Genomic DNA, 17893 nt, shown 5'->3' with positions numbered 1-17893 from the left:
ACTTGTGGACAAGTAAAAAACCTCAAACTCAAATCATTCCTCACAAAGACACGCATAAAAGTATAGTCTCTCTTCCTCTCTCTCTCACACACATACATCTTAAAAGAAACAGCAACAAACAGGAAAAAAGAGATGACAGATTTAAAAATATAGACTTCAGTTTATTGCACAATCGTTGCTGGAGACTGAGGAGTGTGAGAGCCTGTCTGTTACACAGGACACTAATGTCGCACAGACATGTGAACTACAGCACAGGAACAAACCGTCTGAGTTCGTGCACATTAATCGGCAAGCACACAGACTGGATAACGAGGCACTCTGGGAATGCAATCAGCATCCCGTCGGTGCAACAGGCGAAAGTAAACGGGACAACATACAGATTTCATGCTTGCATGGGTTCTGCAGGAGAGCTCATACGCACATGTGTACATACATGATCTGGGGGATCTAAATAAATAACGCTGGAGGATAACTGCAGACCAGCAGTGACAGTATTACCACCAGTTAGTTACGTTTCATTTGGCTGCAGTTCAGCTACAGTAATGCCTGCATTAGTGAACATGAACTTCCACTAGATGGAGCCACACTCACTCATTTGACACATTAAGAAAGCCATGCAGATATGGAGACAATAACAGACAGACCCTCCAGAAAGCTCCCTTCATCCTAAAGGAAAGGGCTTGTCTCATTACCTGTACACATAGACCAGTGTCATTATAGGATCCACAGAATAACAGCAATCATTAATAATCAGTATATAACAACACAGGTGATCCGTTATAAACAGGTTGTTAACAGGCTGTCCGGCACCTGTGTAATATTTAAAAAAAAAACAAAAAAGGTTTTAGATTTGTTAGTGATGCTTTTATACATCATGTCTTTTCTTTTTTCATTAAACATACAGACAAAAGGACAAAGACCAATTTTCTGACCGGGTTCCACTCCTGCAACATGGTTTTCAGAGAAATGCTCCACCTTCCTTCGCCCTTGCGCCCACCCTGACAGCTGGGTTCCCAGCGTGAACAGACCGGACTAAAGAGGGCAGGTGAGTCTCGCGTCCATGTTTCAGACAGCAGCGGTCAGGCTTCAGATGTTACAGCTACTGTTATGGCACCCTGAGAAGCGGGAGACTCAGGATGTTGGGAGAGAGCCCTCCGTTACAGCGGATCAGAGAGCCGTTTGACAAACACAAATTGACTTCACTGTTACGTATCCTTCGGCTGATAATGCATAGATAGACCAGTGGTAGTCACGAGGTATTCACATGCCCGCCAAGATTCCCCTGCTATGGTCGCGCATATCTTTCCCGTGTGTCTTTAAAAAAGCAGTTACATTTAAATGATCAGAAGCATTCTTAGTCAGGGCCACAAAATGGTCAAACAACTCTACATTTGAACAGAAACCAATGCCAGTCTTTTTTTTTTCCCTGTGTTTTTCACATATATATCATCATAGCTAATCAAATACATAACTCATATCGATCTGAAGCTCCACATCGAGCCGCGTCTGCGTCCCTCATTACCCGCCAAGCACCAGGAGTCCAACGGACGATGTTTTCGGGGCTAAATCTGGTCAGCCAGTCCTTAGCCTTTAGACAGATGTCCCTTTATGTCAGAATTTATTAAAAGTTGAGTTTTCAGGCTGCTACAAAGGCTGGAATTCACATTTTCCCGCTTTCAGTTTATTGGAGGTATAAAAGACATCTGGCACACAGCCTGCAGGCTAAAGTTAGTTTGATTTCTGACCTCAACATTGACCAAAATAACTGAATTTGGGTGCGAACTGCTGGTTCTCTGAGGAGTTTGTAGTGTGTTTCTTTACAACCACGTTTAGCTGTAAAAGGGCATCTTTTTCTCAACGTCTTTCCATCTTTTAACCAAAACTCAACTTTGGTAAAGTCGTCTTAAGCATCTTCACTGGGTGGGTAATCCCATTCCTTCCTATCTTTCTTCCTTAACCAAGTGTGCGTGTTAAAAATGAGTCACTGTATATTCTTCTGCACTGTATATAATCTACATAAATGTATTTACATTATTTATATGGACTTTAAGTGTATTTCAGAATTGACTTGAATTCAAAGCCCTTTGGAGAACGATGAACAGTGCAGTTTGTTTTGATTGTGATGCATGGCCTCCGATCGCTTCAAATCCTCTCCCTGCAGGGTAACGCCACACTCCAAAGCCCACCTCCAACTAACCACACAGTCATTTCCACGGCCGAGTGAATGATCAGTTGCTGGCTACAGTGAACTAACAATCAGCTAACATTATGAGACATCAGTTTCTGTTTCACAGCTACTTTCATGCATTTTTTTTCATTCAATTGCCAAAAATACATTAACTTCAGCTTTTACATTGTACTCATAATCATCACTGTAAGAGTGAGACTAGCAGACAAATATCTGACTTTTTAAATGAGGGCAAGTTCATAAAGTCGGGTCACGTTGGGGTTAATGCATATCATTCAGACTCTGTGAAATCCTTCTTCATCTGTGAGACAGTGTCACGGGAGCAGACGTTGCTAATTTGGCGAGATGAAGGTGGGCTAACATGGTTGGCAACTAGCGTGGGAAACAAACCCAATGCTTAAAAAAAAAAAAAAAAAACACTAAAAAAGGTCTAGGTATGAAATGAGGCTTCAGAAGCCAGTCCTGAACATGACTGAAGAGTGCGACGATTACTTCTACAGAACAGTAACAAGCCTGGACACACATGAAGGTGCTGTGACTCATACATGACAGGCAGGCGGATTCAGAGGGGTTCATTCCTGCATACGTAGGCCAGCTTAGTGTATAAACCACCACTTTAAAAAGGCTAAACATCAATTCAAGAAAAGTGCAAGCAAGTACAGCTAAATAAATAAATAATGTGGCAAAAATGACTGACCATATAACAATATTTAGGGTCAATATATAAGTAAACATCTAAGCACAGCACATCTACATTCATGCCTGAGGACATAAATAACTTCAGAATAGACCTGCACCTGTTTTAAAGGTCACATTGCAGCTGTTTTCCTCGCCGAGCTGCGACGTGTAAAGACAGATCTGATCCTGTGTGACTGAGACGTCACATATTACAGGAAGGCAGGAAAAACTGTACGCAGAGAAAATGTGGAGCTAATCCTCCGGAATTGCTGGGTTTAAATAAAACAATGGATTTTCTTTGACCTCTTATTTGACCTGTCAGTCAGAGCGATCCTGCACTGCAATGATGTAAACTGTTTAAGCAGCTGACACACACATTCAAATTAATACAAATGAATAAAAACAAACATAAATATAATCTATTTCTTGATTAAATATATATCCTTACGCGTTTGGGGCCAGAAGACAAATAACTATAAATAGCATTATAAAGTCATTACCCCTTTACATTTCAGCACTGCCACATATAGTTTTATGTATTATGTGCACATGGTGGCATTTTAGTGTAAAACAACTACGCACATTCAATGGCTTTTATACACAATTGCGCAGAAGACTCACAAAGCACTCAGGCTCTGCCTTTAAAAAGATAATTACGTCTCGCACAAATGGAAACGGTCGTCTTCCAAACAAAGGGAGGTCATAATAAATGCGTAAGACCAATCAACTTGGGGTTGGCTGGACATAAGCAAAAGTTTGGCAAAGGCAGCTCATAGACATCAGTTTCTTTTCTGATTTAAAAATGCCTGAATTTCTTTGGCACTGGTGCAAACAAAGCTGATAACACTCAACAGATCCCATCTGGTGGTCTGGGACATCTCAGCAGGTAAGCTCATTGCTGGCACGCTTCAGGAATGAGCCCCTCGCACGCCTTCGGTAAGGACCATTCAGACGACAGAGAGGACAAAGAAGAAAAAGAGGCAGTGGCAGAAAACAGGGAACTAAACAGTCCTGTAAAAGTCAGTCTGTTGGACGAAGTTAAAACTCTAAAAGTGCTTTGTACATGTGTAAAAACAAAGGTGCGTGAGAGCGCGTGCTGTGTATGTGATGTGAGATATGAATATGCTGCACAAGTGTAGACAAAGACTGTCATATCATTTGGACGAGGGGTTTTTAAACTCGTCTGGGGGCAGGGAGCCTTTACCCCAGGAATACACCGGTCACTGTTTCTCATGCAAATCGACGTCGGGTTGAGGGGCGTTTCATTTGGTCTGCATAGAGTGTTTATTTTTAAAATAGTGCTTGTGGTATGAGCGCAAATTTCTACAGGACGGTAGAGTTAGAAGTTGAAGAAGGAAGAATCCTGTACAGAGTTTAGGGAGGAGATGAGATGAGTTTCTGGGTGGTAGTGAAAGTTGATTAATGATTAGGAAAGCAGAGCTGAAAAAGTGAGGACAACTGCAATGAAGGTATTTTGTGTATCTTCAGGATGACAAGGAGACAAGAAGCCTAGGTGGTTGACTGAAGAAAAACAGGACTACTGGGATGCTAGGAGTACAGCAACAAAAGAAATGGCAAAGCAAAGACTTTCAGTGAGTGTTACGTGAAGTTGGAGAGGAAAGAACTTGTATTGATTGGCTAGGTGGAGAGATTCAACTGGAAAAGATGTGCAGGGTGATTAAGGATAGAAATGGAAATGTACTTATAACTGAAGAGAGTGTTGAGAAGGTGGAAGGAGTGCTTTGAAGAGCTGATGAGTGAAGAAAATGAGAGAGAGGAGGTGGAGGACAGTTTGTGAATCAGAAAGTGCAGAGGATTAGAAAGGAGGACGTGAGGGCCGCTATGAAGAGGCAGTTGGTCCAGACATACCTGTGGAGGTATGGAGATGTCTGGGAGAAAGGGCAGTGGATCTTCAATCAGCTTGTTTACCAAAACCCTGGAGAGAGCAGGTGTCTCCGGAATAAAGTGTACTGGTGCTGATTTTCAAGAACAAAGGTCATGTGCAGAGCTGTAGTAAGTACAGCAGGATGAAGGTGATGAGCCATGCCATGAAAAAGAGAGGTGATGACCAGTCAGCAGCAGTATGGTTTCAAAACGAGAAAGTGCACTACAGACGTGATGTTTGCTTTGATAGTGTTGATGGAGAAGTATAGAGCAGGTAAGACTTGTGTCTTTGTGGATCGAACGATATGACAGGGTCCCAAAAGAGGAACTATGTAACTGCATGAGAAAGTCAAGAGTGACAGAGAAGTATGGGAGAGTGGTGCAAGACATGCATAAGGATAGAGAGACAGTGGTAAGGTGTGCGGTAAGAGTGACAGATGGCTCCGAGGTGGGGGTGGGAATTAAAGTCAGTAGAAGGTAAAATACATGTGTGTGAATGAGAAGGAGACGGAGAGGTGAATGAGTTAGAAACGTAGGTTAGTTTAAATACCTGGTGTCAACCCTCCAAAGGAGCAGACAGTGCACAACAGAGGTGAAGAACAGAGTGGAGCGGGTGGAGACAAGTGCCAGGAGTGATTTGTTAGTAGCAAGAATGAAGGGAAAGGTTTACAAGATGGTGAGACCTGCTGTGATATATAGACCCGAATTGGCAAGGCTGAGATAGTTTGGACATGTGCAGAGGAGGAGTAGTGCATATACTGGACAAATGATGTTGAAGATGAATCTGCCAGGCAAGAGGAAAAGAGGAAGACCACACAGGCGATTCAGGAATATAAACTTCGGACTTTTTCCTCATAAATGTGCCATTCTGTGCTTTTTACAGCTTCAATCTTGAAAGTTCTGAGGTTGTGTCATGAATTTTCCTCCCACTCACCCAGCCCCTTAAATTTTTATGAAACCTTCAGTGGCGTTAACACACAGTGGTAACCTTGAGTTTGAAAAGTTAATACAAGCCCCTTCTCAAAACACTCCAAAGTACTTCTTACACAAAATGTTTTACCACATATAAACCCCTCCAAAGGTCACAGTAAGTGTTTTGTCTTTTCTAGGTCTCTACCAGTAAAAAGCCTCGTTTATTTTCTTAAATTCATATTCAGATGAATTAAATTAGAATCAGAATACCGCCCAGCACTCTTTCAAAATTGGCAAGACACTCTTTGCTCTTCTGGGTCTGAATTCCGGCCCTACTCTGTGCATCTTAATGCAGCTTCCATAAAAAACACTCAGGACACAAAGCTGCTTCTGGGGCGTGCCGCAACCTGTCTGATGGATTTGCAAGCATTGTCGTGAGTGGGCGAGATCAGCTTCGGGAGCAGCATGAGACTTGGAATGCAACACAGCTGAGCTCGGTGTATTCCTGAGGCGACGGGCAAGAACATTTTTCCAAGGTCTCGCTTATAATCCCAACACTGACAAACCGCATGCTTACTACCATTTCTACTCTTGCATGCCAAAATTATGAAACTTTTAAATCTAAACATTTTAGACGCGTGTCAGTTTCTACTCGTCCAAAGATAACATGGGTGTGATTAAAGGACACAAAATATAGTCTCCATCTGTAGATCGCCACTTTTTAAGATCAGAATGTAATTTCAGCAATTTAAAGGAAATTTATCACTAGATATTTTAGCTATGGGCCGTAGACCCAACTTTCAGAACCACTGATTAAGACCATTTTAATCAACGACATCAAGTAATCCTTAAAAGAAACTTCTATCATTATGTAAAAGGCTTCGAGCTGTAACCTTTACCTAAGACATTATAGGGTTTAAAACTTGGTTAATAAATTTACTTTTTAAAATTTTCCACTTTTTTTATCGGTTTGTGTATGAATGTGTGTGTGTGTGTGTGTGTGTGTGTGTGTGTGTGTGTGTGTGTGTGTGTGTGTGTGTGTGTGTGTGTGTGTGTGTGTATATGCCTTTGCACCAAGTTTGTGGCAACTGAGCAAGTCAGAATGATTGTGCGTGTTACTCGACATACTTTTACCTGCATTCGCACAAATCAAGATGGACGAAGATATGAACATTCTGAGTTTCAGCGCATGAAGTGAACACATGCACAGCATTAGTTTCTGTGATCCCTGTCCTTTCCCTTCCCTTTCCATGCTCCCCCCTCCCCCAGAGGTCTTTCAATGGTATGTTCCAGCACTCCTTGTGAGGGGCCGGGGGGCTGCTGTGTGGGTCAATCTGAGGGGCAGTCGTAGCTGGTGATCCAGAGAAGGTCGTCCAGCACGCCCCAGTGCAGGTAAAGGATGGAGATCACCACCAGTACATGCATGATCTGGTGGCTGTTGCACCAGTAGTCGAAGAGACCCGGCCAAAAGCGCTCCGGGATGCGCGTGATGTTGATGACCCCGCCCAGCACGGCCAGTGCATCCATCGTGAGAAAGTGGCGTAGCGAGGTGGGACTGCCGCCGCCCACGCCCACCCAGCGGAGCAGGAAGAAGGAGAAGCGAAACAGCGCTTGCCAGGCGAAGGAGCGCAACCGCCGAACGCTGCTCCGAGCGGTGACGGCGCAGTAGATGGCGTGGCTGGACAGCAGGATGTAGACTAAAAGGGCCACAGTGCGGATAAATGGGTAGCACAGCAGTGTGGTGTAGACGATAGGCAGCGCTCCTAAGACACGAAAAAAGACAGAGGGAAGTCAGGAGAGCGATGAAGCCACGCCTCGTGAAAAGCACAAATCATTGACCTTTTAAAGCTGCGTGTGTAACTCTGCGCTTTTGGTCAAAGCTTGATGGTTTCAGTAATCACAGTGCAACTGTGCAGGGAGGTGGCTGAAACAACCTCAAACTTTGTATTTTTTATGTCACATTACAGGAAGTGGATGATGAGGTTACTGCAATAAGGAGGCAGTTCTCTTTTCTAGAGAACTCAGCAGGAAGGCAACACTGATGGGACAGAGATTTACAGTGTGCGACTAAAAATAGAAGCATGTGGACTGTAAAACGTATTCAGGACCAAGTGTGTGAATCGTCAGTATTGTAAAATTTGGCCCTTTGTTTTTCTCTATGTTGTCATTAGGGGTCTGCAGCCTGTCCTCTCTGACACACAATCAGCAGGTAGTGCCGTTACAGAGAAGGTGAACCCAGGTTGAGTGAAATCATTTTATTAGAGTTAATAACTGTGTCATTCATTGCTGTAACCATAGTCATAACCTTTGTGGGTCAAAAGCTAATAAGGGTCCTTCATCAAAGTACTTGTTCAACAAGCTTAATCATGAATCAAGACTGCTAATATTGCCGACTCTGCCCCTTAGATTTGCAGCGTTCAGTTCTTCTAATGTTCAACTGAGCTTTAAATGCACTGTTCCTAAATACAGCTACTAAATAAGCTAAGCTTTCTAGACGTGGATAACTCAGTAAAATAAAGGAGGTTTTTTTAGCACAAAGGAAAAAATAAAATAAGTAGAGGACGTTGTTTCAACGGAAAAGTTATTATTTCGTAGACTGAAAGCATTTCTGTTTTATTAAACTCACAGTCACCTTGAGCTGAGGGTGATGAATCCATTAACCGAACAAGACACAATTAATTTGTGACTCAGATGTGATCATTAACTGTTTTCTTCTGATTCATTTTAACTGCAAATGGAAAATCATTTGTAGGCAAAGAGAAAAAGAAGAAGTGATCCTTGTTATAGATTACATTGTTGTTAGACTTCTCCTGCCCTCTGTGTTCTCCTACCTGAGTCCTCCTGTCGGCAGGGTGAGTTATTAGTCTTTTAGTTGACTCATATTTTACTGTAAAGGTTCATTTTCTTACATGTTTCATTGTTTCCTGCCTTTGTGGATTTTCCTTCCTTTTTGGATTTCCTGCTTTAATTATTCTCACGTTTATTGTTTCCCGGTCTGTCCTCTGTCTAAAGCTATATTTGCCTTTGCCTTTGTCTTCTTGCCTAATTCTGCACTGCTAACCATCTTCTGTTCCCTTATGTTGGAGTTTTGTTATTTACTTGCTGAAAATCCTGAAAATTACCTGTAGGTCTGTCCATTAATATTCATATTGTTTTACTCTCTGTCTGCCCTGCATTTGAGTCTGTTTAACTTCACTAATCCTGACAGAGTTTTCTTTACGTTCACATGAATTGTATGCATTAGTTAATTCGGGAGGACGTGTATCCACTCGTCTGTCTGCATTCCTGAGAGTTGTTATTCTGTTCTTTTTATCATGTCAACCCAACCCTAGTTGTTCATAGCCTCTAGACTTTGCTGCTAAACCTTTAGATAGAAAGGATTTCAGATCCTTTCTATCTAAAGAAAGGATCTGAAAGGCCTATAACAGTGAATTTAAGGGGATGAAGGAATTTAGTGCAATTAAATGATGCCAACTGCTTTCATGGTATTTTCTTAACGACTAGTTGGGTAAAACTGTGCAACCAAAGCACAGGAAGTCACAAGTTAGTGTTCTACTAGTGCATACCCTAACTCTGAATACACCAGGAGGGTTGTGCCCTATTCCAATACTCAGATGCTTATGTACCATTGCGGCAACCCTTCAAAAAAAGTGCAACCGACAAACGACTAATTGATAATTGCTGAATGGCACAGACAGAAAGACCTTTGTCTATGCAGCTCTGTGATGAAACACAAAGGATACTTTATCCACAACTAGCATGAAAAGAACATTTATATCATATTTAACCTTGTTAACATACACTGATGAATGATTTAGCCTACCTAAATGAATAATTAGTGGGCATAAGTGGATTGACATCAGATTATCAGGTAAAACAGTAAAACATTACAATGTTTTCTTGGGTGTTTAATCCCTTTTTTAGACTTTATTGTAGATTTTCCAAATATGTTTTATGGTTAAAAACAGTTAATGGGAACAGGAGGCCTGTAAGCTAACGTAAGGGTTGTAGCTTTGGTCGTAAAGATGAATAAATATCCCCGGTGCTTAGGCCTGGCAGGTTGCAGGGTTGGTAAAAATTCCTGGCACAATTCCTGTTATTCCCATGCTTTGTCACAATATTAATATTGAATGTACTGTATTATCGATATCGGTGTAGTGGGCAAATCTAAAAGGTTCATTCAAAGTGTAGAAGTCTATAAAGAAATAAAAAATAATGTGCCTGTCATTTTTTCTTACAATAGGGTGATGTAGGCAGCATGGACAGATCAATAATCATTTCAGAGCTCGAATCATTGCTTGCAAAGTAAGATCAAATCAGAGTGTGTTGCGACAAATCAATACTGGTACACCTCCAAGCAAAACACTTGCACGGTAAATCACTGACAATCAATTCCATCCTGGAAGAAAACAGATCAGCAATAAGAGAACAACAGCTGACAATGAATCCATGAGGCCTCACCCAGCGTGTTGATCATGCAGATTCCACACACGTCCAGCTTCAGGAGGGTGTGGTAGACTGGCTCCCCTCCCTCGTGGTTCATGAACAGGTGGTAGACCACAGAGCCCAGCTGGGGTGACAGGCAGGCCAGGAAGTGCACCACACCCAGCCATGTCACGCTGATCTGAGACCAGGGGATGTTAAGAGGCAGCAGCACCAGGAAGCAAACCAGAGGGATGCCTGAAGAGTGAGCAGGCAGAGAAACCGAGAGAGCAGTGGTTATAAAAGAAGGCTTTACCTATACCACACAATAAAAGACTTGTAAAAGACTGACTTTATCACATCTGCAGAATGTGGCATAACTCAAGAGTTTTTAGTTGCTCTGGAATTAGCCTCCAAATACAAATACTCGCTGAATGGGAATGTAGTAGTATTTAAAAATGTTTTTTTTACTACACAGGGGTTTAATTTAAAGTCCTTCTAGGGCTCAACAAGTCAATTCATACAGAAGTGAAACACTTTTATTTTTTATCTTTGTAGAACCACTCTGATCTGTAAATTTAAAAGCATGTGTAATGACTGGAAGTGGAAAAATAAACACACTGTGAAATATGCACACAATGAAACAGGAAAAGACTGGAGGTGGTTTTTAAACTGTGTAATTAGGCAGAAATTGTAATGTTAAAACGACACAAGAGAAAAATCAAATAAACTTTAAATAAATAGAAAAAATAAGAAATTGAATAATCAAATGAAATTAATGAGCTACATAAAAATCTAAATAGTCTAAACAACAGAACGTCATGTAAAAGGCTGAGCTTAATACAGGGCAATGATTGAATTAATAATTTAAAAAATGTCTTTTGTAAAAACACAATAAAGTAAAATATTAAATAACAATACTTCATTTTATTTAACCTTGTAATCTGCATTTTATATTTTAAAATCATTATTATTAATACATGCATATATCTCATAACTTTGATTTAATTAACATTCATATCACTATTTAATTTCTATATTTTATTTATTTTATTTTATTATATTGATAAATAATATTACCTGCTTTATGTACCTCCATTTAATAATATAATTGCTGTTGGTATTATTATTATTATTTAGTATATTATTTTCATTGTTATTCCATACAAGAAAAAATATACTTTCTCAAAACTTCTAGAATGAATAAAGTAAAGCTTATCTTATCTCATATGTAAAGACACACACGTCCTGACAGCAGTGCTTCTTGTGTCACAACACTTTTAACAAATCTGATGACATGCAATTAAAACCACTAAAGCACCATCTTTTACTTCTGCTTGTAAATAGAGTCCAATGGATAATGTTGCCTGAGGTAATATGCCCACATGCTGGTATGAAAACCATCCGCTCAACTCTGACAAAAGCAAATTAAGGTGTCGTGTTTACGGTGATGGATTATCTCGCTCATGAGTTTCTGGAATCGAGGACGCTGTTTTTCACACTATATGAGAATCAGTAGCTGTGAATGGCTGCTGAGAGTGCACAGATACCAGCAAGAAGAGCCAAAGGGGAAACCTACGTGATTGGCACCAACGTATCAGTGATTCCCCATTGAGAGAAAGCCAAAGCTCCCACTAAGCTCTAATTCTGATGCAGCAAAAGGCCACGCTGCTAATGGCTACACGGCTCCCATTTAAGTTTCCCTGTTTGGCAGGGAATTTGACTGCTACGTGAGCAAAATGCAGACCTTGAAATTTGATCCGCTTACATACGGCTCTTATCACTCTGAGACACACCTACAGCACTCCTCCCTTTCTCTCATATTTGCTCTCACTGAAGACAAGGCAGGTGATACAAGGAATGGCATGCAACTGTAACACATCTATTTTAAGCACATTATCTCCCTCTCAGCATTCGCCCTGAGCTGGCGAGTTGAAGTCAGGCGTGGACACAGCAGCGGGAGCGAGGACCTCTGAGTATCTGAGACCTGAGCTGCGGGCAGGATGTTTTCAGTTTATATGCAAAACAAGCCGGCTCATGAAACTCAGCCGAAATGTTACAGCACAATAATAAAGAAGAATTACAAGCACAGCGCAGCTTTTTCTTCTTCTTCTCAGATCTGGAAAACTGGAAAATAATGCTCATTAGATTAAACATTAGCCTGTTATGTTGAGGTCACACGCTAAGCCAACATCACTGGAGTGCAATAAAGACATCCAGAGCCACTTAGCTGATAATCACTGATGCTGTTTAACTGCGCCGTGACTGCTGGATGCTGGAGCGCCACAACAAAGTTAAATGACACCATCCAGATTGCACTTTGATATGAAAAGAGGAGGGCAAAAGACACAAGTCATGCTGCTGAGTGCCACATTACAGGCTGTCTAATCATCTCAGTTTGAAAATAGAAAAAACCCACCACGCAAACTGCTAACAGGCCAACACCTCACTCTCACCTTTGGCTGAACAGATTAACACAATTCTGCAATTAATCTGGGCTTGTAGCAAACTATTAAAAGAATTGCACATTGTGTAAACACAGAGTTCAAGAGAGATGAAAAACAGCGTTTTTCATCTGCTCTTACGTACAAGTCTGCTATTACGTGCAAGTCAAACTGCTTTTTAAGAATTCAGTCCACGTTTAAACACTTGCCTCCAAGCAGGAAAGTCTTGGAAAAACATTTCTTGGAAAAACATTTCTTTGCCAACAAAAATTCCCTCTTTGCAAAACTGCCATACAGTTAACATCTAAACCAAAAGAAATCACCTTGGGAGGGTGACAGCTTTTGAAATAGAGTCCTTTGAATAAGTTGGGCACTACTGGCTTAAATCAGGGGTGTCAAATCCATTTAATTTCTGTTTTTAACAGGGCCAGATTAAGGATGCTCTGCTCTGATATTTGGATTGGATATAATTTTAATCCTGAGTTGAAAAAGCAAAATCAAGCAACGACAGTGTGCTGATCTACGGGATGATGTATTCGGTTCAGTCCGATGCATTTACTTGACCACCACAGTATAAAAGATAGACGTCACGATTTGTCAGTCACAAGTCGTTAGCCAGTGAGCGAGCCACAGATTATCCTCATTGCTAAAACTATAAAACTAACTTTTTATTTTGATCCAGAATAGGTCTTAGATTACATAGGTACAGTCACACTCCTGATCACGTTGTGATTGCTCCATTTGTTCTAAGCAGGCGTGGAACTGCACATGAAAATGACTATGCAAAGTTAAGCCAAGATTATTTCTTTGCAGGCAAGACATCCGGGACCTAACGTTTACTAAACTAGTAATGAGACGTACACAACACGATGGAAAGTTTCATCATTGTGAATCCTGACTGAAAGAAGACTTTTAAACGCTCAGTAATTAGGCAAGACCATTTATTCTTACAAAGCTGAAAAACAAAGTTTAAGTGGAGACTAATGCTGCCTTCATATTCCCCATTTTTTATCCATGTTAAGGATTACAGCTTATTTATCTAACACTACTCGGCATTGGCAGATACTCAAAGCCAAGGTTTCGAAACTTGGAAAAGTTGGGCCTGTGAAAAACACCTAAACTTTTAGTTAATGCAAAGAAGTTTAAGCACATTCTTTAAAACATCAGCATTTCAGTGTTTCTCATGAATTAAAAATGTGCCTTTCAAGGGTGAAAATGCACACAAGCACGACTGGTGCAATACAGTTAAGACAAAGAGCCTTTGTTACATTAGTTAATACAAGTTTTTGCTTTTTCCTGTTATTTTTGGATGCTTGTTAATCAAAAATGTATTTTAAGTTTGAGTAAATTAGATCCTCTTCTGCAAAAGGCCAAAACCTAAGTGGTGGGTGCCAGATTTCACATAAGCTCAGCCTTTAATAGAAGTAACATGTATAAAACTGATGGACAGCCTGAGAAATCTGAAGAAAAATCTCTGCTATTTCAAGAATATGCCTCAATTTTTCCACATGTTACATTTTTCTAACGTCATGACAGAGAAATGTAACAGTATAGTGGATAGGGCTGAAACCCATCACTTTTCAGTGGCATGGTATGGCAAACAATGGCTGTAAAACTGACATGACTCAGATGAAAATAACAGGTCGGCCAAACATTTTCATGATGTGATCCTTTGTTTTAGGTATAGCAGCAAAGAGCAGCCTGCAAAATGCAGTCAAACATCAAACTGATGTCCTTCTTCTCCGCAAAGCATTCCAGTGAGCTGGATTTCAGCTCTTTGGTGGGCTGAGTGTTTCACATGAATGATATTGGCCCTGGCAGTATTTATCAACATGAAAACATTTTCTTTTAATAAACATCATGCAGAAAAAGATGCTTCATCCAGCAAATCTATTGTTTTAATACTCTCAGCACTGCCTGCAGCACATGTACCAGAGCTGGTGCAGAGGCCTCACAATAACTTACCAACTAGTTTATAACATGCAGTGCTAGAGAGTTAAGAGACCTTTAATTTTCATTTTAATATAATTCTAAAATACTTCATTACAAACATCATATGCTCATCATATGCTCATTATATATATATATATATATATATATATATATATATATATATATATATATATATATATATATATATATATATATATATATATTAGGGCTGCCACGATTAGTCGACTAGTCACGATTATGTCGACTATTAAAATCGTCGACGACTAATTTAATAGTTGACGCATCGTTTGAAGCTTTGTAAGATCACAAAGGACGCAGGAATGAGTAGTAGGATTTAAGAGTGTAATAACGGACTGAAACAGAAGATGGCAGCACTGCATGTACAAGGATGCCAGCTGCCGTTAAACCCCGAAGAAGAAGAAGCTGTGTCCCAGAATTCATAGCGCAGCTGTCAACAATGGCGGCAGCTAGTAGTTTTAACTTTACTCTTATTATTCTTTCTGGGTCACAAAATAAACGTTTAACATATTTTCAGGCGAGAATGTAGCTGTGTAAACCTCAAATATCTGCCCAGTTTATCAAGACACCGCATATTTTCAAAAGCGCTCCGACGTTTTCGGAGATGTCTGTTACCCACTAGCTCGTTAGCTAGGCGGGGGCAAGGCTAACTAGAGCCGTGAGAACACCGGACTCCCGGCAAATCGTTTTCAAACCCACCGCCGTCTTTCGCTAGTCAGGTTAAACATATATATAAGTCACTTAGATAACTTAAAAATGTTATTGTTTGGCTTTCTTTAGTATTTTATTTGTTCCTGAGTAAATCGGTTTGGCTGAGATTAAAGTTATAGTTTTTGCACAGCTAAAACTGTCAAGCAGACAGCTGATTATCAGAAGTGTGAGAGGCTGGAGAATATACTCCGGTGTCCTGTTATATTTTAGAAAGCAAGGAGTTTATTAAACTTCACCGAAACAATCTGCAAATTTCATTAAAAATTAATAAACTACCATCTTGTCTTTATTTTTAGTTAGCACAAACACTTCAAGCTGTAAGCTAATGATAGTTATATAAGACCAGATGCTGCTGGTGCAATAAGCTGTACGCTGTACGTCCAATGGATGATGATCTGATTAGTCGACTAATCGCAAAAATAATCGGTGACTAGTCGACTATCAAAATAATCGTTTGTGGCAGCCCTAATATATATATATATATATATATATATATATATATATATATATATATATATATATATATATATATACATTGCAACAATGCAAACATTGCCTTGCAAACATTACAGCTTTTCAAAGTATATGATTTCCTGCTTTTTTTATTCATTGAAAACTGAATAAACTTGGCAGTAGTATTTCCAGTGTAATAACTGGTGATAGTCGCCAAATCTTATTTTATGCTTAAAAATAAATCAGTTTATTTTGTATTGTCCTTCTGTGATAGTTAATGAGCTCTTTGTCAAACCATAAATGTGTTGATACGCTGATGATGACTGAAGATGGTTTTTAATCATTTTTGATGTCTATGAGTCTGCTGCCTTTGCTCCTAATGCGTGAGACTTCAAAGCTGGATTATTTCTTTAGTACTCTTGTAATTTGTATGGTCCTACTCTAGCTCTGGTTTCTTCCTAGTTGTGCCTTGTAAGCCTGTTTGGATTGGACTGATTCCCTTATGCATGACACATTAAAAATGAAAAAATAAAAAATAAATAAATCAGTCAGTCAAACCATGTTCTGCTTTTGTGTTCTGTTATTGTACGTTTTAGATGAATCACACTGAAGAGTTGTACAAGAAATAAACTGTAAATTGCTGTCATCTGGATAAATAATGTATATTTAAAATAAAAAAGAGTGTGAGTCATGTATGCCTTCATGAAAGCTTCCCAGCCTGTGTTGCAGAGTCTGGCAGTGCATCCTTCAGCAGGTACAGGGTCTGTCTCCCTCTCTACACAAATCTCACATGCTGACTAAGCATTCCAATCTGATTTTTGTTGTACTCACCGTGAGTGTATATGTTTCCAAGTTCATTGTGCAGGTAAAACAGGCTTCTGATGCAGTCCTGCACGGAGGAAATTGGCCGGTATCCCGTAAGGACGTATTTGTTGAACTGAAGATGTGGAGGTGAACTCGCCCAGTCCAGCAGCCTGGGTCCATTTAAAAATGCCATAGCAAAGAGGACGGTTAAAAGGACACCGCCGAATAAGTAAAAAACTGACTGTACACCTATATACACGTTCAGTAAGATTATTGCGACTAAAACCTTATGGGAAACCATTGGTATTGGTTGTGAGGTTTTTGTTTTGTTTTGGGGTTGTTGTTGTTTGTTTGTTTGTTTTTTGCTTTGTTTTTTTAATTATTATTTTGTGCTGTTAGCCGCCTAGCTCGGCGCTAGCTAGCTCAGGAGAAGTCTCTAAGCGCTACCCGGCAACTGTGTGCGCGCGCCGTCGCTGCTCGCTTTGAACCGCCGGTACCTGTGCGAGTGTCATCCGCGAGGCTGGAGACAGACGCGGAAAGCCACACGCATGATGCAAGCTCCCGGCGGACATTACATTTGACATCTAAAGTGTCCGTGTGCCACCTACAAGCGCTAGGCGTTTGAGAGGCGAAGGGTTCGCGGTCATGTTAAAGCCATTTCCTCGTTAGTTAGCATTCCGGTGCAGCGGCGCAGGCAAGGATGCTGTAGGGGAGCCGCGCCAGCGTCCAACTCCAGATGATGCTAGCTCGATCCCAGCGGTCAGATGTGAAATACAGGACTAGCAGGTTACACCTTCACTGCATTGAAAGTAGACGTGCGCTTTTTGTTAATCCAGCCCCTTGTATACTTGCTAGGTTTCGTAATGCCACTGAAAAAATAAAAAAATAAATGGAGAAGGTCCGTGATTGTGGAGCAGAGATTTTGAAGGACTGCGGGCTAGCAAGCCGGGCAGTCGCCTACCAACGTCCGGTGGCTGAGGATGTAAAAGCGGATACTTGAGCCGGCTGGCTTTAAACACGCCCAGCCTGCTTCATACGGCGAGTATTCAGTGTCTTCATCAGGTGTTTGAGCCAACTATGATCCATCATTATTTCTAGGTGGCTGTTTTCCTTGAAATGCGGAGTCCTCTCCGGCGGCCTCGAGTCTCCCCTGCATCGTCTTCCAAGCGTCAAGTTACTCAGACAGAAACCTGGACATTTCCGATCGTTGTTTTCAAAATAAAAGCCAGGAAGTTTCGCACAACTATTCTCAAATAAGGTTATTATAGTTACCTAACACTAAAGGATAAAGTAAAGCTGCGAGTGAAAAATACGACAGGATATTAGGGTTTGGAAGGTTGCTTCCGCTAGTGAAAAAAAAGCCAGGCAGAGAGAGGTAGGATGAGGTCAGGCAGCGGTCTCCATGGACAGTGATGTTGGTACAGTG

At 40.7% G+C, this 17893-nt stretch overlaps 1 protein-coding gene across 1 annotated transcript; it reads right to left on the bottom strand.

The window, feature by feature from the left end:
• Positions 1 to 140: 140 nt before the first annotated feature.
• On the bottom strand, positions 141 to 17635 carry paqr4a (progestin and adipoQ receptor family member IVa). The gene is made up of 3 exons (XM_004552471.4): positions 16495 to 17635; positions 10124 to 10342; positions 141 to 7425 (listed from the first exon to the last, which is right to left on the bottom strand). Exons 1-3 carry the CDS (start codon positions 16766 to 16768, stop codon positions 6992 to 6994), a joined length of 927 nt encoding a protein of 308 aa, XP_004552528.1. The 5' UTR covers positions 16769 to 17635; the 3' UTR covers positions 141 to 6991.
• Between the last annotated feature and the right edge of the window lie 258 nt (positions 17636 to 17893).

This window comes from Maylandia zebra, linkage group LG4 (assembly GCF_041146795.1).
Source record: "Maylandia zebra isolate NMK-2024a linkage group LG4, Mzebra_GT3a, whole genome shotgun sequence".
Lineage (NCBI taxonomy): Eukaryota > Metazoa > Chordata > Actinopteri > Cichliformes > Cichlidae > Maylandia > Maylandia zebra.
This window is presented reverse-complemented; position numbering and strand designations above follow the sequence as displayed.

Coding starts and splice junctions, on each gene's coding strand:
- paqr4a (XM_004552471.4), bottom strand. CDS start 16,768: ATGGTTTCCCATAAGGTTTTAGTCGCAATAATCTTACTGAACGTGTAT. Junction 10,343..16,494: donor TGGAAACATATACACTCACG/GTGAGTACAACA, acceptor CTCACTCTTCAG/GCATCCCTCTGGTTTGCTTC. Junction 7,426..10,123: donor CTGCATGATCAACACGCTGG/GTGAGGCCTCAT, acceptor TTCGTGTCTTAG/GAGCGCTGCCTATCGTCTAC.